General features: G+C 38.7%; 3 protein-coding genes across 5 annotated transcripts in view; 1 reads left to right on the top strand and 2 right to left on the bottom strand.

Moving 5' to 3' along the window:
* The window catches only part of PEX1 (peroxisomal biogenesis factor 1), a 72574-nt gene extending 65363 nt beyond the window's left edge, over positions 1–7211 (bottom strand). For all 3 annotated transcript variants that reach the window (XR_003006180.1, XM_024767114.1, XM_024767113.1), the window contains exons 1-2: positions 7046–7211; positions 1535–1678 (exon numbers count right to left, since the gene is read on the bottom strand). Coding sequence is in view for 2 of the 3 variants with exons in the window: in XM_024767114.1 (XP_024622882.1) it covers positions 1535–1678; positions 7046–7177 (276 nt within the window). In the remaining variant the exon portion in view is untranslated. The remainder of the gene's footprint in view (positions 1–1534; positions 1679–7045) is intronic.
* Positions 7212–7519: 308 nt separating this feature from the next.
* RBM48 (RNA binding motif protein 48) lies at positions 7520–14924 on the top strand. The gene is made up of 5 exons (XM_024767125.1): positions 7520–7644; positions 8172–8362; positions 10583–10728; positions 12069–12622; positions 14254–14924. The coding sequence occupies exons 1-5, from the start codon at positions 7534–7536 to the stop codon at positions 14338–14340; spliced, it is 1089 nt and encodes a 362-aa protein (XP_024622893.1). The 5' UTR covers positions 7520–7533; the 3' UTR covers positions 14341–14924.
* Positions 14925–17430: 2506 nt separating this feature from the next.
* Positions 17431–21122, bottom strand: part of LOC112414578 (EF-hand calcium-binding domain-containing protein 1-like) — a 14509-nt gene continuing 10817 nt past the window's right edge. The window contains 2 exon segments of the mRNA XM_024767126.1: positions 17431–17743; positions 19851–19999. Of these exon segments, the coding sequence (XP_024622894.1) occupies positions 17537–17743; positions 19851–19999 (356 nt within the window). The 3' untranslated portion in view covers positions 17431–17536.

Genomic DNA, 21122 nt, shown 5'->3' with positions numbered 1-21122 from the left:
GGATTGGAGCAGACTTTCCCCAAGTGCCTCACCTGTTCCTCAGTTATTTCCCTCAGTACCTCCCATATACCCTATTTGAAAGCGGTGACTCTAAGGAAGCACAAAACAAGAAGCTATCATCCTGGCCAAGCCAGTCCACTTTCTGTTCCTATCAATGATTGTTTGCGAGACAGTGCCTTAGTGGTGTTGTTACAATACAAAGAATGTGCAGAAAATCGGATAGAAGTTCACTTTGAAGCAAATGGGAATTAAAAACAAGCAGGACTGTTCAGGGTGCTGATAAAGACATCAACATCAGGAATAGGAAGTTGATTTTTCCCATAGGGAAGTGCCATATACTCAAAGAGAGCAGAACTATAACTTGCTATGCAATCCTGGGCAAAATAGTCCATCTCCCTAGGTTTGCAGAGCAAGGCACCAAAGTTAGTGATTTCTAAGGTCACTAAGCTGCTAAAGTTTTAAGATTCTAGCAAAAATTTAAGGTAAGCAAAAGACTAGTGCTAGGCCTATGGATTTCTCATCAGTGGCCTATTCTCATTATCAGAAACATGCATGAAAAAAATTAGTCTGTGTTCAAAACAAGTTAAAAAGATGTTGGGCTTCCTACCAAAAAAAAAAAAAAAAAAAAAAAAAAAAAAAGATGTGACATTCTTCAGTATTCTTGTGAGAAACTGGTAATAGAAAGCAATTTAGCCCCGTCTATCAAATTTTTAAATGTGCAGTGCCCTAGACTTGGCAATTCAATTTTTAATATTTATTTCACTTTATACATATACAAACATGTTCAATGTATATTGTAATATGTGGAAAGGATCTCTGATATAGTTTGTGGGGGAAAAAATTGCAGAAAATATGTATGATCTCATTCTTTAAATCCTGAAGGTCTAATGAGATCCCACAGTACACAATCATTCTGAGGCTGGGATTAGAGAAAGGGACAAACATTTTCTACTTTCAACTGTAAAACATTTGTACTGAATATGTATTATTTCTGCAGTTTAAAATAGTTAAAACCATAAACTGGTGAATATGATAAAATGAAGAGAAACATGAGTCCTTAAGCTTTAGAGTTTACAATCTAAGCACATGAAATTCACAGGCAAGACGAAACTGGAAAAATAATAACTCTCTTTTGTAGGACAGATTTTTTAAAATCAAGTATGAACCTGCAAGGTTAGAAAATCTGTCAGAAACAAATAAAATGAAGCTCAATAATAGTAAGTAAAACTCATTAATTCATATAGCAAAAAAAATTGCACAAAAACAAAATTAAGGTACCTGGAAAGTGAGTAAAATAGTAGAATACAAAATCAACTAGGGACCATGGGAGACTACTAGGTAATGACTTAATGGAGTATATGGTAGATAGTGACTTAACAACAGTTATAGTCAACTTGAACATCCTGGATTGGTTATAGTAGCACACAAGTTAGGTGTCATCTTACCGCCTTAAAAAATATATCTGAACTTTTATTTCTATTGCTGTATTATGTGACATCAGAAGAAAGTCATTGTCATCACATTTTGTGCTTACCTGTTCCCCATTTGAAAGTCCAAGTTTCTGACCAAATTGTCTGCTAATTTCAGCCACATTTTCACCTTGATCACTAAAATGTCTGCCTTCCACCCAGCTCAAGAAAGCAGGCTCGTGACCCCAGGATACTTCTATAGCTTGATTCTATTTATTCAAAAAATAAGAAATGGGGGAGAAAAGTTTTGAAAGTTTTTACATGCTTCTCTGGATTCACATAAAAGATAAACTACTATTGCAATCCACACATACAAAAAGAGTTCTATAAATAGTTGATAGCACTCTGTTATATCCACATTTGTCACAGCATTTTAAAAGCTATAATCTGGGCTTCCCTGGTGGCGCAGTGGTTGAGAGTCCGCCTGCTGATGCAGGGGACATGGGTTCGTGCCCCGGTCTGGGAGGATCCCACATGCCGTGGAGCGGCTGGGCCCGTGAGCCATGGCTGCTGAGCCTGCGCTCCGCAACGGGAAAGGCCACAACAGTGAGAGGCCCGTGTACAACACACACACAAAAAAGCTATAATCTTTTCCAGTACCCAATGATGGTGATGCTATGGGTGAAACCAATACCCTTACATTCTTATGATGGCATTATAAATTGATTCAACCATTCCAGAATTTACAATGGCAACAGGTAGCCAATGAACTTATACAGCCTTTGACCTTACTTACTTATTTAGAATTAATGATTCAAAGAAGAAGGAAAAAACTACACCAGAACATATCTCTTCAGTATTTTCTATGTGGAAACTTAGGACTCCTCTATGAAAAAAAAAAAAAAGTTAGAACTGTCTTATATGTCTAGCAATATGGAAATTACTAAATAAGCTGTAAATTTACCATTTTAGTAAAGTATAAGTCAATAAGTAGAAACATGTAATCAATAAAAATGTAGTAGTATTTATTTATTAGAAGAGTAATACATGGTAAAAGCACAAAAAGTATAAAAGCATAAAATGTGAGGGCTGGTCCCTGTTCCCAGAGGTAATTACTGTTAATAGCTTATGTACATTCCAGAAATTTTATATTACGCAGCTTCTTAAGTAATAATTTTTTTTAAATAATAATTTTTAAAAGTCTTGAACTATGGAAACATAAGTTAAAAAAAGCAAAGTATAAAATTTATTCTTCTTAAGAGCAATTATATAAAATATGTATGCCTGTGCTTAAGGATTAAAAAATGTTTTCTATGATTTAAAAATTACAAACCTATTAAAGAAACCTTGGGAAATATATAAACCTGGAAGGGAAAAAAGGAATTACTGGTATTCCCATGTGAATATCAAACATGTTAGTCTATTTCTGGCTAATCCTCTTTTTAAATAATTTATATATTTTTAAATTTATTTATTTTTGGCTGCACTGGGTCTTCGCTGCTGCGCAAGGGCTTTCTCTAGTTGTGGTGAGCGGAAGCTACTCTTCGTTGTGGTGCGTGGGCTTCTCATTGCAGTGGCTTCTCTTGCTGCGGGGCATGGGCTTCAGTAGTTGTGGCTCATAGGCTCTAGAGTGCAGGCTCAGTAGTTGTGGCGCACAGGCTTAGTCGCTCCGTGGCATGTGGGATCTTCCCGGACCAGGGCTCGAACCCATGTCCCTGCATTGGCAGGCGGATTCTTAACCACTGCGCCACCAGGGAAGTCCTTCTTACAATTCTTTACAGGACAGTTCCACCACTCTGGATGACAAAATCTTTCCACTGAGAACAATGTGATACAGTAGAAAGAGACTCAGATTTGCAGTCAAAGTCCACAGTTACTAGGTCAGCTGTAACTATGTGAGCTGAGATTATAAGAGTCAAAGTGACCAATCCCCTAAAAACTTTTTACGGGGTTTCATCAGTCATTGACATATAATGCAGATCAGCTGCCCTATTTCATATGAAGAAACTTTTAAAACCACAGATGTTAAATAAGGAAATATGAAATATGCCCTGAAATATCAAAAAGGAGAACCCACCAACTCCCTGGAAAAGGGAAAAATCAACTTCATTAAATATGAAAAATACTTCAATTATTCATTTGGTCAAAAGGTAGTAATCAGCCCCATAAAGTCATAATATATGTTCAGATATAAACTTTGCAGACTAATGTTCTGAGTTCATTTTTACGTCAAAAATCATTCACTTGGACCACAGAGCCCCTGGGCCCTCAGGTAGAGAGAAGAAAAGGACAGCCTAGAGAAAAAGAAGCCCCTTTTCCAGGAGTTCAATCTAATCAACAAATGACTGACCTGCTTTTGCCTAAACCCATGGTATCCATATCACTTGAAGGGAATTGCTGGGTGAAACCATAGGTTGCAGTGCCTTAGGATCGGCCAGGTCCGAGGCCTGGGTAACACAAAGGAAATGACAAAATGGCTATTTCTGGAGGGTGATTTAGGTTCATTTGGTTGCCCTCAGTGTGGATATGAATTCTTTCCCCTGTTTCAGTAATGCAGACAAAGTAACTGAGTTACAGTAGTGATTCTCAACTGAGGGTGATTTTCTCCCCCAGGAGACATCTGACAATGTCTCCAGATATTTTTGGTCACGACCAGGAGGAGGGGTGTTGCTGACATCTAGTGGGTAGAGGCCAAAGATGCTGCTAAATATCCTACAATACCCAGGCAGTCCCCCGCAACAGGAAATTTCCCAGCCTAAAATGTCAATAGTGCCAAGGTTAAGAAATCCTGAGTTAAAGGATCCTCTGGGTACCCAGTCCTGAAACAGGACTTGGATAAACAAAAGAAGACAATACTTAAAACACAGAACAGAATATAACAAGTGAGCTGTGTCACATAAACACTGCAGTGAAGTTTTGAAAAGGAGACAAATGTGGGCAACAGAGAATCTGAAACTACGTGGAGGAGGTAGAATTATGCTGTTTTTAAAAGCGTGGAATGAGGAAAAATGCTTTAGGGAAGAATAGCTTGAGTAAGAGCACAGAAGTGGGAAGCTGGGTTATGGAAGAAACAGCGAGGAGGCGAGTGTTGATGATGCAGGTGAGTTACAGACGAGGGCAAATTAACTGCATGGAAATGGACTGGCCAGCTTCCTCATGCATGAAAGTACAGAAATGACCTAGATACCTAAGTTCTCTTTCACCATCAATATTCTGTGATTCTAGAACAACGGGTCTCAACTTTTTGTGCATCCAAGTAGCCTAAAGATATTTCTAAAACTACAGATGCCTGAAGCCCACTCCCCAAGACTCTGATTCAGTAGGACTGAGGAAGAACCAGAACATCGGTATTTTTAAAGCCTTTTGCAACATGATAAATACAATTAACACTGTTGCATTAATATATATGAAACTTGTTGAGAGTAAACACTGAGTTCTCATCACAAGGAAAACATTTTTTCTACTTCTATAATTTTTTATCTATATGAGATGATGGATGTTCACTAAACATCGTGCTCATCATTTCATGATGCATGTAAGTCAAATCATTATGCTGTACACTTTAAACTTACACAGGGCTGTATGCCAATTATATCACAAAACTGAAAGAAAAAAAGGTAAATCTGACACAGGCCAGAAAATCATCACTCTGACCCTTTACCCATTACAGTATTATCTGTATTATGTATTCAATGCTTCAGCTGAAGTAAAATAATTCAACCTATTAACTCCCGACTCATGACTTTCTACTTTAACAATTATCTATGCCCTCTAACTCAATACTTCTGGGAGCCTATCCTAAATAACCAGAAAATAAAACAATGTTTTATTATATATTATACAACAAAGATGTTATTTTTAACTTTTATTAAAATATAATTACAGTATTACTTTTAATGTCTAAAAATGGAATACAATATAAACATTCCATCACAGTGAACAATTAAATTATGTCAAACTTATGACAGAGTACTAATTAGCCACTAAAAGTGACAATTACCTTTTAACAAAATAAAACACTTATAATAACTCTAAGGTAAAATATCAGGATACAAAACTACATATAAGGGTGTGTGTAGGACTCCATTTCTGTTAAAAATAGAGATTAGAAACAAAACTAGAAGGTTTGATTCAAACTGTTAACATTAGTTATCTTTAGGTTTGGGGATTATGGGTAACTTTATTTTCTTGTTTATAACTTTCCATTCTTTCCAAATTTCCTATAAAACATGTATTACTTTTCTAATTGGGGAGAAAAGTTGGCCTATTCTGCTGATATAGGCTGGACCGAAACAACAGTTTGTTCCAAGGCTAAAGGGATTTAAGTTTCAAAAATATATCTACGAATTAATGCCTATGAATACTTATTGAAGGCTAAAAAACTTTTAAATAGATCAAGACCACTAAATTCTTAAATAGTGATGAATGCAACACAGCATCCACATTTTAGAGCTACTGTAAGGAAGCAATCCTATAAACTCATCAGGTGGGGAGTGTTTCCTATAAACTCATTAGGTGGAGATGTGAAGGCACTGTGGACAATTTCCATCAAAGCTGACTGAGAGCACAGGGCAGGCAGGCTCTACCTGGAATCTGGTGACATAACTAACTCATCTCCTGCCATGAAGGGAGCTCATTAGGGCCAAGAGACTACCTACTTTATGGTAAAACAAATAATAGCAGGATCTGTTGAAATTAACGTGCTTTGAAAGACGGGGCAAATATAATCTAGAAAAGTAGTTATTAAAATGGAAAGGTGGGATATTTGAAATTATTGCAAATTCTTAAATATTTCCCGCAAGGATTAGCCAGTAGTGGGGTACTAGGCATCCAGGATTTTCCAAGATTTCGAATATTCTATCCTTTTGCCCCCAGAAGCACACTCAAACTCGTAGGCCAGGTGCCTCTATTTTAAAATAATGAAAGTAGGGATGTGGTTAGAGCTATGAACTACCACAATCACAATGTTCAGACGGCAACTGAAAGCAGAGGTTCAAGTAATCCTAACTACATACGTCCAAATATGCATAATCTCACTGCACATTCCCAGCACACCTCAGAGGTGTTCCGAGTAACGGAGACGCTGGAAGAACCTTCATCTTATTAACCTATCCCGCTCGTGGGACACAGGGCTCAGTCTCTGTTAACCTACAGGGGCTCCACAAACCAAGGCTGCCCCTCCTTCTGGAGGCCCGGGCCACAGCCGTTCAGGCATCTGGAAATCATTGGTAGGAAAAAACACTCTTTAAAAATGAAACAAAACAAAACCCAAAAAGACAAACCCGACTTTTCAAAAGTTTTTCCAACCTGGAGTGAGGAATAGCTGAACGCAGTGACAGAATATCAGGATGTCTGAAAGCCCAGTTTCACCGAGTAAAAGACCTGGAATGCGGCAAGTTAACTCAAAGGCCCGGGGCTGCATTAGACGTGGTATGGTTGCAAAGACCGCCCAGACCGGCCCACAGTCTGGCCTCTGAACCGCTCGGCGGCCCGGGCAAAGCAGCCCGCGTCCCGCCGCCCCGAGAGGCCTGAGCGGCCGCTGCGTCCCTAACAAACCTGGGTCCCGGCCGACCGCAGACGGCCCACCAGGTGCCTCGACTCGGGGCCAGGAATCCCGTCCGGGATAGGCGCGTTACCTGCAGCAGATGCAGCTGGGCCACGAGGCGCCGCGACAAATGGAGGAAGCAGTCGCGAGCGTTGGTGAAGGCCACGGTCACGACCGCCCCGTCACCCCCCGCACCTGCCAGGCGACCGCCGCCCCACATCATTCGCAGGCGCTGTTCCCGCGGCCGCTCACCCTAGCCGACCCGGGCTAACCCGGCAGGCCGAGGACGTCGAAGCCGGAGAAGATCGATCGGCCCCGCCCCTAGTCCCGCCCATAGCCCTGCCGAGCGTCTGTAGTGGGAGGGGCATGCGAGCCTGCTCCGGCTCTCCGGGCCTCTCCGCCGCGCCGCAGGGGGGCGGCACCTCGTTCACCGAATTCTCGCTCACAGGAAACGATGGCTGACGCTGTCGATTCTTCAGCCAATCTCGGCACGCCTTGACCCAGCCCTCTCTCTTATTGGATACACAAGAGGGCAACGAGGCGGATGTTGTCGTCTCTGCGAGGGCCCAAAGCGGCAAGATGGCGTCGAGTGGCGGGGAGCTTGGTGGCGTATTCGACCACCACGTCCAAAAGGCTGTGTGCGACTCGCGGGCCAAGTATCGGGAGGGGCGACGGCCTCGCGCTGTCAAGGTAAAGTGATTTTGGTTTCATTCGCTGTCCTCAGTAGCTTTATGTGAGCTCTAGCTTCACATGCCTAGCCTACGTAAATAAAATCTTGAAAGGCTGCGGTCACATCCATTCACTGGAGATGTGTGAGGAACGCTGGTACTCAAGTACCAGATATTCTTGCGATCTCTTTAGCCAACTGTTAGAACCTCAGCTCCGTGAAAACAGGGCTGTGTTTTAGTCATTGTATCATTCGCGTTTACACTAGTCCTTGTCACACGGTAACGCTCAATAACTATGTTAACTCTTTCCTGTCGTATCTACCGAGCCAACTTATGGAAAACGTGTCGATTGAAGGTAGTCTATTAGGTGCTTTAGCTAGAGGCCTTCACACGTAAGGTGAATTCTTTATGCAGAGAGAGGGGCAAATTTTTGATTATTTTTTGCAGACCCTCTGAACAGAATAGTTCTTGTTTTCAATTTTTTTTTAATAGGAGATTTGTCTTAGGCTTATTTGTGAAATACATTTAATGTGTCTGCATTTCTTTTAGGTATATACAGTCAATTTGGAATCTCGGTACTTATTAATACAAGGAGTTCCTGCAGTGGGAGCGATGAAGGAATTAGTTGAGCGATTTGCTCTGTATGGTGCAATTGAACAGTATAATGCTCTGGACGAATACCCAGCAGAAGACTTTACAGAAGTTTACCTTATTAAATTTCTTAATTTACAAAGTGCAAGGTAATATGCAAGTTAAGCAGTGTCTCACTTTCTCCATTCTCATTGGTATCATTTTGGCCTCTCTCATTCATTCCTGAATTACCCAATAACCTAACATGGCCGTTATTATTTTTCTCCAGTTTTTTTAAGTGTTAGCTTTACCAAAACTCTGTCCATAGATCATTCCCATACTTAACAATTTTCTGTCGTGTAGTGTGGTAGATTAAAGATTGGGTTTGGAGTAAGTTTTCAGGTTCCACTGCTTACTAACATTGTGACCTTGGACAAGTTATTCAACCCCATTAAACCTGTTTTCGTATTCTGTAAAATCTGTATGGTAAAAGGATCTACTTATTGAAGTTGTGTGAGGATGAAATGAGGTAATTCACGTAAAGGGATTAGCAAATGCCTTCTGTTCAGAATGCAATAAACATTAGCCGTTGAGGGACTTCCCTGGCTGTCCAGCGATTAAGACTTCGCCTTCCAGTGCAGGGGGTGCAGGTTCGATCCCTGGTCGGGGAGCTAAGATCCCACATGCCTCGCAGCCAAAAAACCAAAACATAAAACAGAAGCGATATTGTAACAAAGTCAATAAAGACTTTTAAAATGGTTCACATCAAAAAAATCTTAAAAAAAGATTAGCTGTTGAGTTTCTTATTGTTATGCACCTATGTGAATTGACCCCATCTTTTCTATCCTTCTATATATAACATTGGTTCACATCAAAAAAATCTTAAAAAAAGATTAGCTGTTGAGTTTCTTATTGTTATGCACCTATGTGAATTGACCCATCTTTTCTATCCTTCTATATATAACAAACTCTCTGCTCCAATAAGGCTGAAATGTGAAATGCCTTATCTCTTTTTATGTTGATTCCTATTCTTGTCACTAATACACTCCAAGACCCATCCTTCCATGGCTATTAAAATTCTTATTTTCTTTTCTGTGCTACAAATAACACTTGGGTACACAGGGTCATGTAGTGTTGTCCAGTTGCTCTTATGTATAATCTCACTGCTCTAACCAACTTGCCAGCTCCTTATGGTGAGGGAAGCATATTTTCTCATTGTGCATTCATTCTAAGGAGTTTTTACATCTCCCACACCACCTAGGACAGTAGACCATGCAGTGTGACATCTGGATTTGAATCCTAGCTCCACAAACCAATGTGGGCATGGCCAAGTTATAAATCTCCCCAGGCCTTAGTTTCATCATAAGATTGTTGTAAAGTGTTAATTCAAGTGAAGCATTTAAGCACTTAGGACACTGCCTGGTACGTGGTAAAATCTCAATGAATATTTCTTATCATTTTCCCTGGGCACAGAAGTACTTAATTATTGTAGTAATTCCTGGCCAGTCATAGATTTTTTTTTGTTTGTTTTGTTTTGTTTTTAAGATGTTGGGGGTAGGAGTTTATTAATTAATTAATTTATTTTTGCTGTGTTGGGTCTTCGTTTCTGTGCGAGGGCTTTCTCTAGTTGTGGCAAGTGGGGGCCACTCTTCATCGCGGTGCACGGGCGTCTCACTATCGCGGCCTCTCTTGTTGCGGAGCACAGGCTCCAGACGCGCAGCCTCAGTAGTTGTGGCTCACGGGCCCAGTTGCTCCGCAGCATGTGGGATCCTCCCAGACCAGGGCTCGAACCCCTGTCCCCTGCATTGGCAGGCAGATTCTCAACCACTGTGCCACCAGGGAAGCCCGTCATAGATGTTCAATAAGTATTTGTTGAATGAATATCATCCTCTTATTTTCTATTTGTTACATATTCAATATTTCCTCCATTATTGAAGGTTTACAATAATAATATTTTTAACTAATTTCTTACATATGAATTCCATTATAGGAAAACATTGTGCTGAAAAGGCTGAATTAGGTATGAGCTAACTCTCAAGCGCCATTTAACTTAACACAGAGAAAAATCTCTATTTCGTGACCACAGATTGTGTACCTCAGACCAACAAGCTGGACCCTATATTGGTTAAAGGGAATCTCGCTTGTGTGGATGACTTAGTTAAAACCTATTAAGACTCTTGGGAGAGGGGAGGAAAGGCTCTAAGAGAGTATGCAGTGGATCAGTAGGGTCAATACCATCCACAAGCAGAGCATCTTAATTCCCAAGCTATAGAATATATATACACAGCAAAAGCTGGACTTTGCTCTTTAGATCAGTGTATTGTATACTAGTTAAGCTTTCATCCTAAGTAAATCTAGATTAGTAAACCATGATACGTATTTCTGTTTAGGATAGCCAAGAGAAAAATGGATGAACAAAGTTTCTTTGGTGGATTGCTTCATGTGTGCTATGCTCCAGAATTTGAGACAGTTGAAGAAACCAGAAAAAAATTACAAGAGAGGAATGCTTATGTAGCAAGAACTACTAAAAATAAAGGTATGGAAAGCCTATTACTAAACAACACCTCCTACGTGTCAGATATTTTGCTACGTTTATCATCATGGAGTTCCCAGTCTAGTGAGAAAACAGACAAGTAAAGGATCACAATTTTCAATATCTGTAGACTACAGGGTTCTTTACAGAATGCTGTGTAATCTGGGCTGGGAAGGGAGAGGTGTTGTTTCATGGAAGGCTTCCTAAGGATGAGAGAGGTGGCTGAGTTCTGAAGGGTAAGTAGACATTACTTGGAAGGGAAGAGGAAGAGATGGAAAGATGGGCCAGAAGAATAAATGAGCATCATGCATTTTAAGGAGCAGTGAGTAGTACATGATAACCACAACACAGCTTCAGTGAGAGATAAGAGAAAAGGAGACAGGAAGTAAAGCCTGAAAAGCCTGTGTCCATGCCGAAGAATTAAGGCTTTGACCAAAAGGCAGTGAGAAACACCTCTGATGTGCAGGCCAGTTACAACTGCAAAAAGTGGATAAGTTCCACTTTTGATGAACACCAGCTGGCCAGATGCCCAATGTGCCCATCCAAGTTGCCCTAGACACAAATTCCCAGTGCACGGAATGGAGTCATAGGATCTGGCACATGGACTGTAGAACTAGAGCAGTCAGAATTGGACTAAGATAATGTGTGTGGTCTGAAATCTGAATAGTTCCAGAGGCTCAAATTACCAAATTTCCACCCTTTGGTTAAAAGACAAAGACAGTGTCCATACAGCTATCAAATATGATGAGTTTATGGCTGATTGAGTAAGGGGCATGTGGCAATGTAAAGAGAGAAATAAAGTGTAAAACTTACCTAAAATTTTGGCGAGAGCTGTTGGGAGTCTCTGGTCAGTTGTAGATGCTGAACTTTAACCTGTGTGAATAACTAGCTTCAGGAAAACCTGTATGTGTGACCAAAGAAATGATAAAATACGGACCCAGCGTATTGTCTCCTTTAAAAGCTACAAATACAAACTAAGCAGCATGATACATTCATATAGTAAAATACTTTGAAGCCATAAAGTTTTCTATGTAATGACATGGAAAAACTCTGCAAGATTTAGAGTTAACTGGAAAGCAGAAAGGTTAAGAGAAATGGGTATTACAGGAGAAAAAGAGGGGTAAGTGGGAGGAAGAAAGGTAAGACATACTGGACAGATATCCTTTTTAGCTTTTAAACCATGTGAATGTATTCCCTACTCAAGAAGTAAATTTTTTAGGGTAGTGTTCATTAACATCTTAAAGTAATGTTTCTTTTTTAAAGTACATGTTTCTGAATGATGAAAACAATAAATGAACCATTTCTGTTTCCCTTTCTCTCACCTTTTAAATTCTAATATAAAGATCATTACATGACAAAGAAGCATAAAGATACAAAAGATTTTAGACAGGACTTCTATTCGAAGACCTCTGGATTTCCTGCAGCCTCTTTGAACACATCTACTGGGAACTCAGATCTTTGTCTTCCTTATTCTTGTGAGTTGCCTTTGTGCTGTTTCTCCCCCAAATGTACATGTTCATCAGGAGAACATGTGGACAGAGCATCAAACTCCTCTCAGGATGGTAGAAACCATGATGAAACACTGGAGCATTGTAACCACTATGACTCTCTGCAGAAAATGCAGATGAAAACTTTGAAAAATTCATTGGCCTTCCCTGGCGCACAGAAGGCTATTACTCCTTCAGAGGCAGTTGACAGATTTATGCCTAGGACAACACAACTGCAGGAGCGGAAAAGAAGAAGAGAAGATGATTGTAAACATGGAACTCTTCTTGAAGCAAGCACAAGTAGTAATGAGGTTATGATTGGCCCTCAGTTACCAGACATTCCTAAAGTAGACATGCATGATGACTCGTTGAATACAACAGCGAATTTAATTCGGAGTAAACTTAAAGAGGTAAGATCATTAAAAAAAAAACAACAAAAAAACGTTTTAAGAGACGATTTGGTTACAGGACTAACAACTGAATGGAGACTTATTTCTGGGAACTACAGTATTATCATTCTTGTTTTTTTCATTTTTACTTTTTAGATGTGTTTCCTACAATTCTCTCTTGAAGTACAATAACTGAATTTGACTCACAGATATGTATTTGCTTTGATACCTTTAATCCTTGCTTTAAACATTTTATATCACTCTAAGTAGAAAATATAAAAGCAGTAGTTTTAGCCAGTTAGATCAATCTGTGAGAATGGAGCCCAGGCCCTCCCTTTTTTAAAAGCTCTCCAGATAGTTCTAATATGAGCCAACATAGAGAACTACTGCATTGAGGGAAAATTATTACAATTTATTTCTCAAGTTCAAAATTACAAATTACATAAAATTCAAATGCTTATTTTGCTTCTTTGATACAGATAGCCATAAAGGAAGGTGAGATTTCTAAAGATTAGGCCTTAAGGTCTGAATTTAAAATTTCTTAAATAGTTTAGAGCTAGATTGTTCTACTTAGGTAGCAGTTTTTTAATGTTATTTACATAACCATTTTCCATTTTCTAAGCACAAATAAAAGAAAGTTAACATTTGAGTTAGCGTTTGAAACATACCTTATCGTGGGGCAAGCCTTTCAGAAATCATAATCTGCTGGAGAAAGACCATTCTCTTATACTTGAACTCAGGTTCAGAAAGTGCTTTTCACATAGTTGTACATGTATTTTACAATGTAATTAAGAGAGGCTAAGGTAGATTCTTTATGTACCCTTTTTTAACCTCAAAATTATCCAGTTGAGGATGAGGAATTGTTTTATAATAATAAAAATCCATGGACACAGTTTTTATGCTTAAGCTTCTTTAAACATTTTTTTGCTTGTACTGGCACCCTTCGTTCAGATACAACTAAACTGAGACATAGATACAGATACATAGCTATCTTAGACAGAGCTGACTGTATTTTCCAGAAAAAAAGAGTTAGGTCCAAATCCTAGATATAGAAATAGTAGAACAACAAAAAGGAGAAACACTAAATACAGTTTACTACAGTTTGTAATAATTTTCCATTTTAAGTGAGGACTGTCTTACTGTGCTTTAACTTATACTGTCTACGTTGTTCTGATGTATTTGATTTCATTTTTCCCTAAGAAATTGAGGATTCTAGCATTTTCTGCTTATTTCTTTAAATTTTTCATCCCCCATCCCTACTGGAGCCTCAATGTCTCTAAATATATCAAATATTATAAGTGTTTCAAGTTATGCATAACCAGGGTATCTATCTGTATTTATAAAATTACAAGTGACTTCATCATAAAATAACAGATCTATAAAGGAATGTTAAAGTAGAGCATATGTTTACTTTTCTCCCCTCAAAATTTCTTTCTTGTTAAATAGCTTTAGAAATTTTACTCCCATCAATGTTTGGACAGAAAACTTTGCTCTGTGCCTAGATTGTAGGCTGCACCTTGAACTTGGGCTAACTGCCTTAAATGTGATGGCAAAGATTAAACTACTGGATGTATATCCTACCTATTCTAATGGTTTATTACTCTTGTACTATAAAAATTATAGTGTTGGTGGTTCTCTTTTTTTTAAACTAGGTAACTTCATCTGTGCCGAAGTCTCCAGAGGACAAGCTGGAAGGTGTGCGTGGAAGTCATCCTTTAAAACAAAGAAGAAGAATATAAATTGTCTGCAGTAAACTAATATTTTTAAAGGCCTATTTATTTTTTATTTTTAGGCTGTCATTTTAATTCTTAAAGAGATTTTCCTGCTGGTATTTTTTTTTAATGCACTCCTCTTTGTAATTTCATTCAGCCTACTTGTCTCATATAGTTTCATCTTTTAAAATTAGTTTATCATGGACAAAATACATGCCAGCCAATTATGTCCCTTAAAAAAACTAAAACTTTTCCAGAAGTTCCACCCAGTGACTTTAGTTACATCTTATTGGCTAGAACTGGGCCCGTGGCTGTTCCTTATAGAGGAGTCTAGAATGTTGAATGTTTGGGTTTCCAACTTCTGTGGTTGAGGAAGCAAGAGAAAAGAGGGTTGTGAATGGCTGATTCACAATATGTGCCCCCAAATCTAAGGTTGTTGGTTAACTTAACAAACAAATTAATTAATTAATCATTACTTATCATAGATGTTATTTTGATCCATACTTAATATTACAGAAATCATTCTTACTACCTCTCACACTGCAATCACTATATATAAATTAATTGAAGCAAATATAGAAACTTTATAATATAAATATAGGCAACCAGGATCTGTTTCTGAATTTAATAATTTTGAGTAATTCACATTCAAAATCTAGAAGTCAGGATGTGTTGGAATGCCAGGGCTTCAAAATCAAGACAATTCTATAAAGCAAAAAAGTTAAACTATTAGAACAAAGCTAAAATTAGAAGCTTATATACTTTAGTTAACTTCAAAGAGTAATTGACTTCATCTATGGCAGAAACAAATCAGTATTTGTAAATGCTAGACTTTTATTACCACTACTTTTAGCACATCCACATTTTTTTTTTTTCCTGGCAGTGCATCATGTAATTGGAAATCCAAGTATGTCCAGACTGTTTCCTTTTTTTTTTTTTTTTTACTGATAACAATAACCTAAGGAGGCCCATACAAAATGGTGTCTGTTTTTCTCCCTGTCCTAAGGGCCTCTTGCCTAATGGATTGAATTTGAATATAAAGGTTGGGAAGTTCCACCTTCATTTATGACTTACTGATTCAAACTTGCTAGGAAGGCACTTAGTTGTGGATGGTATTAAAAGAAGCTGCAGGCAAGGTGTCTGTCTGGCTCTACCTCCTTGTGAGGTAATTAATTAGATATATAGTTGACCTTTGAACAACACGGGGTTAGGGTTGCTGACCCTCCACACAGTCAAAAATCCACATATAACTTTACAGTCTGCCCTCCATATCTGCTGTTTTGTATCCTCAGATTCAACCAACCATGGATTATGCAGTACTGTAGTATGTATTTATTGAAAAAGAAATCCACATACAAGTGGACCCTCACAGTTCGAACCCATGTTGTTCAAGGGTCAACTATACTTTTTGCTGCACTCTCAGTTAAAAAAATACATTAGTCACCTCAGCATAGAGTTGGAAAAAGCAAGTTTCTCTCTGGATCAGGCTTCTCAGATTTTAAGGTGCTGTGAATCTCCACCTGTTGTCTTATTAAAATGCAGACTCTGATGGTGGTGGCAGAGGCTGGTGGGTGGCCGAAATTGGGAGTTGTTTAATGGGTATAGAGTTTCAGTTGTGCAAGATGAGAAGAGTTCTCGTGATTGGTTGCACAATAGCATGAATGTACTTAACACTACTGAACTGTACACATAAAATTGGTTAAGAAGGTAAATGTTGGGCTTCCCTGGTGGCGCAGTGGTTGAGAGTCCGCCTGCCGATGCAGGGGACACGGGTTCGTGCCCCGGTCCGGGAGGATCCTACATGCCGCGGAGCGGCTGGGCCTGCGCGTCCGGAGCCTGTGCTCCGCAGCGGAGAGGCCACAACAGTGAGAGGCCCACGTACCGCAAAAAAAAAAAAAAAAAAAAAGAAGGTAAATGTTATGATAGGTGTATTTTACCCCAATACAGCAGAAATTAGCACAACATTGTAAATCAACTATACTTCAATTAAAAAAAAATTTCTCTGATAGCCCTAAAGGGAGGAGCTGCTAAGTGGGTTCTGTGTTCTTGAGTGGATTCCTGATCTGTGACTGTGTGAAGGCCAGCCCTCCTTGTCCCTGCCAGCATACACAAAATTTGACCACAATGAGAGAAAAAATAAACCTTTCTTGTGTCAAGCACTTAAAACAAAAACAAAAACAAAACCTCTGATTCAGCTGGTTTGAGGTGGGGTCCGAGATTCTGCATTTCTCACAAGTTCCTAGGTGATACCATTGCAGCTGGTACACAGACTACACTTCGAATAGTAAGGCTCTAGATAACTGGCTTACAGATGAACAGTTGGGGAGCAGCTGAAGAACCATTGGTGTTCCATCTGAACCTAAGTAATTACTCCAATCCAGTCCATTATTCTGAACTCTTTCACCCATCAGGTTCCCAGACAAAATTAAAATGTGAGAATAAACGATAACGGGACAAGTTAGATGAGCTGAGACAGCTGAGGATAGCTTAACAGTATGCAAATTTCATCCACAAAATCACGATCTAAATTACTGCAGAGAATAAAAAGTTTCTTCCTACATCACGTTTGCAAAGCACAGTTGGTCAAAGGAAGAATTAAGAAAGGAAATGTTGGCTTCCCTGGTGGCGCAGTGGTTAAGAGTCCGCCTGCTGATGCAGGGGACGCGGGTTTGTGCCCCGGTCCGGGAAGATCCCACATGCCATGGAGCGGCTGGGCCGGGGAGCCATTGCCGCTGAGCCTGCGCTCTGCAACGGGAGAGGCCACAGTAGTGAGAGGCCTGCGTACCGCAAAAAAAAAAAAAAGTTAATGTTAATAAGTGAAATTAATTATCAGGCTGACTCTTCTGGCTCAGAAAACCTTTGTCATATTCATACTCGAAAATCCTTCATGAGCACAAATAAAATACTATAAAGTACTATACGTGTCCAAAATTTTAAGTTTAATTTATTCTCATTGTTTGACAATAAACAAGAGGAAGAGATCAAGTTTTCTCCTAGCAGTTTATGGTGGGTACTTGCTGAATCCACTCTGTATTTACTGTTCTATCCCTTAAGCAAGCCAATATACCTCGGGTTTTTTTGGGGAAAATATTTACAGGAAATTAAGAATTGTGTATGGCTAAGGTGGTTACAAGCTCAAAAAAGGTCTTGAATATAATTAGTCACTACTGTCTTGGGTCCCAAATGTTAGGATGGGGCTGAGATCTTCATGGTTGCCCGAACTTCAGTAGTGTGTTGAAGTCCTACAGAGGTAAGTGTCTAGCAAGTATTTCTTTTCTGATCCTTTGAAATTTTCCCTCAACCAGTTTGGCTGCTGGCACTGTACCTTTGCTTCTGGTAAACATGGTCCAAACACTTCCAACAAAAGTTCATCTTCTTTCACTGCTTTTTCAAAGTCTGCAAAAGATATCTTGCCATCACTGTCATAATCCTAGAGAGGAGATAATTTCTTGATAAATGATAGAGTAATTTTAAATTTTGCATGGAAAATAACTGTCTAGAATAAAAGATTTTACCAAGTCAAACTGTTAAGTTCACACTTCTGTAGGCATTGCTTACACAAATCAAAAGGTACTAATTTATGGAGCCCACTTACTTTGTTCCTATTAGTCTAATAGGCATACCTGGTATGAACTGAATGTTTGTCTCTCCCCACCTCCCAAGTTCATGTCTTAAAAGCTCTAACCCCTGCAATATGATGATATTTGGAGGTAGGGGACTTCAGGAGGTAAATTAGATTTAGATGAGGTCATGAAGGTAGGGCCCCATCATGTTATTAGTGTCTTTGTGAGTAGAGAAAGACCAAAGCTCCCTCTCTCTGCCATGTGAGGCCACATTGAGGAGGTGGCTGTCAGCAAGGCAGAAGAGAGCCCTCAGTGAGGAAGTGAATCTGCTGGCACCTTATCTTGGACATCCCAGTTTCTAGAATTGTGAGAAATAAATTCCAGTTGTTTAAGCCAGCCAGTCTATATTTTGTTACAGCAGCCCAAACAGGCTAAGATACCTGAATTACCTTAGACATATAAAAACTCTGTCCCTAACGGACTTATACCCTAATTGGGGAAATAAGACAGAAAATTAGAGGAAGCCCATTATAATACTTTTGTGATAAAATAAGTGCCAAAGATTTTTAAGCTTAATTTTTAGCTTTGTTTCTCAAAGGATCTCTTACTTGAGATAAGGATATAATGTAAAAAGTATAAAAGTGAAGTTGCTTAATAAGGAGCAAGGCACTGAGAGAACAGTAACAATTCAAGATGGACTAGGGTCATGAGAAGCAGCTTGCAGATTACTGTTAGGCCGTTAGGGATGTTTGGGATCTAGATAGGTGGAGAGGTGTCAGGAGGAAATGCAGACGAATGGCCCAACATGGATTATGACAGTAAGCAGGAATGCAAGTCAGGAAGAAGACAGACCAGCCTGGAATGGAGTATTCATGACAGGGACTATGGAAGATTAAATCATGGAGGGAGCATATGTGTAGATTATAAATACCTTTAACTGCTTAATCCAATTTGGATTTGATTTAATGGGTCCTTGTTTTTTCACTTCTGGGCATAACTAAATCAGGGTTGCTGAGAGTCTAGTTTAAAGAAAGGTTTGAATAATTTTCAGAAAAAGATTCACTCCATAACTTTCTTTCAAAAAAAGAAGGGGGTGGGTGTGGTAGTGGGAAGCATACTGTCTCTCAAGAAGTCTACCCTCAGCCTTAGCCATGGCTCTTAAGTATTTCTAATGGAAGAGGACATCCTGAAGTCTGTGTTAGCTGAATCTGAGACTCGGCAGACCTCATCATCTGTTACTTTCCTGAGCTCCAAAGTAATGGAGGTGAGCTGGGCCCGGGCCGCCTTAGAGTCATAAACCTTCACTGGTATCCAGTTTAGGGTCACAGTAAGAAAAAGAGATCACTATGTCCATAATAAAGAGGTATTATTAGTTTCATTGAAAGATGAATTCTGCAACCTCATTTTCTATCATGACCTTGTATAAAGCTATCTGCACTTCAGTTTTCTCATCTGCAAAGTAGAGATAATGATTTCAACTTCATAGAGTTGTTCTGAGGATAAAATGAGTTCATATATTAAAGTTCTGTGATGGGCTTGGCATATAGTAAACAATTTATAAGGGACAACTATTTTTATTATTATGTTATTACTTATTATGAGTGTTTAGATGGATTAGAGAGCAAAAGTCATGAAGACAGACTACATTTGCATCCAATTTTAAAAGAACTGAATCTGTCACCCCACTTCCCAAATAATGAGGTTTTACTGATAGTAAAATATTTTAAAATAATAAAATTAACATTCATTTAATGTAGTGATTCATTTAATCACCCAGGCATTCCATAAATATTTTTTAAGTAGCCACTATCAGCCAGGCACTGTTCTAGGCAATGGATAGAGCAGAGAACAAACTCCTGCCCTCATAATGGTTACGTTCATTACATAGGGAAATAAATCATTTCTTCATCTTTAGCTTTATCTAACATCCATTTGATTAGATATAATGAATTACAGTTTTTTTTTTATTCTTACCATTTTCTTCAGTGTTATATCCACCAACTCGTTTATTCCTTCATCAGTCTCTTCTTCAGGTGACTGTTGGTGTAGACTGTTCAACATGTCAAACGTTTTCTCTCGAGAAATGTAACCATCACCATTGAAACAGTAAACTTCAAAACAGACTTTTTAAAGCATACGAAATTTAAAGACTTGGATAAGAACAGTTAAAATGTCATTAGTCTTCTCCTTAGTTATTTCAATATGTAATTAAAGAAGGATAAAAACAATTTATACAACCTATATTCTACATAGTGGAGGAATTTTATAAATCTTTCCACAAGATTAAATACCCCTGGGGATATGAAAAGAAAGAATTTACACATACATATATAGTGCATATATATATATACACACATATACATATAAATATGTGTGTATCTTAATGTTATAATGTCCTTCTTACATAGAGTGCAAAAACTAGTGTGTACACTTCACTATATCATTGACAAAGAACATTTTTCAATATATTTGGGTAGTGAGTCTGTCACTTCCTTGGGGTCTACTCATCTGCATTATCCAAAATGATCCATCTCTCCCTAGAGAGTGATTTCCATGACTTCCATTGCACTGTGTAAGCACTATTACAGTTCACTCATTCATCCCACAAATGACCTTACTCGGGTCCTGGGAATATAACAGTGAAGGAGTTCTTGTGGAGTTTGTAATCTAGTTAAACGTTTTAGGACAGGAAGGAAGGGAGGGAGGGAGGGAGGGAGGGAGGGAGAGAGAGCAGGAGAAAGATAGGAAGGGACGAAGCAGGGGAGAAAAAAAACCAGGTATAAAATTCCAAAGCATCAGATTAATTCTGTCTTTTGTTGCATTTCTCCAATATATAGCATATATGAGTTTGTGACACAACCCTACTAGAAGTAGTATTTTCCCCAAATTAACATATCTTGAAATGTATATGAAACATTTTTAGGAAGTGGGATTAGAGGAGGAAAAAATTCTTGATAGTGTGATGCTATTCAATCATGTCTAGCTGCATTATGTCACAACCACTTTCACAAGAATTTACAACCACGAAACTTAACTTTTCATTTCTCAGTGAGACTTTTGTATAAGAACACTGCAACTATAAGAAACTTAAGTGACAACTATATATACGTGTTATCCCGTGAAAAATTAGATTGGAGAAAAGTGGGGGAAGAAAAGCACATAATGTTGTAAGGAGAAAAAAAAGAATTATGTAATGTATGCCAAATATACTTCAAGTTTTTAAAAAAGCAAAAAAAAAAAAAAAAA

The sequence above is a fragment of the Neophocaena asiaeorientalis genome, unplaced genomic scaffold (genome assembly GCF_003031525.2).
Source record: "Neophocaena asiaeorientalis asiaeorientalis breed wild unplaced genomic scaffold, Neophocaena_asiaeorientalis_V1.1 scaffold70, whole genome shotgun sequence".
NCBI lineage: Eukaryota > Metazoa > Chordata > Mammalia > Artiodactyla > Phocoenidae > Neophocaena > Neophocaena asiaeorientalis.
Note: the sequence above shows the minus strand (reverse complement) of the source record. Positions and strands in the feature narration are given on the sequence as shown.

Excerpts from the sequence above, each read along its gene's own strand:
- RBM48 (XM_024767125.1), top strand. The coding sequence starts at position 7,534 with ATGGCGTCGAGTGGCGGGGAGCTTGGTGGCGTATTCGACCACCACGTC. Across the intron at positions 7,645-8,171 it reads GACGGCCTCGCGCTGTCAAG|GTATATACAGTCAATTTGGA; the intron begins GTAAAGTGATTT and ends CATTTCTTTTAG. Across the intron at positions 12,623-14,253 it reads TTCGGAGTAAACTTAAAGAG|GTAACTTCATCTGTGCCGAA; the intron begins GTAAGATCATTA and ends TTTTTAAACTAG.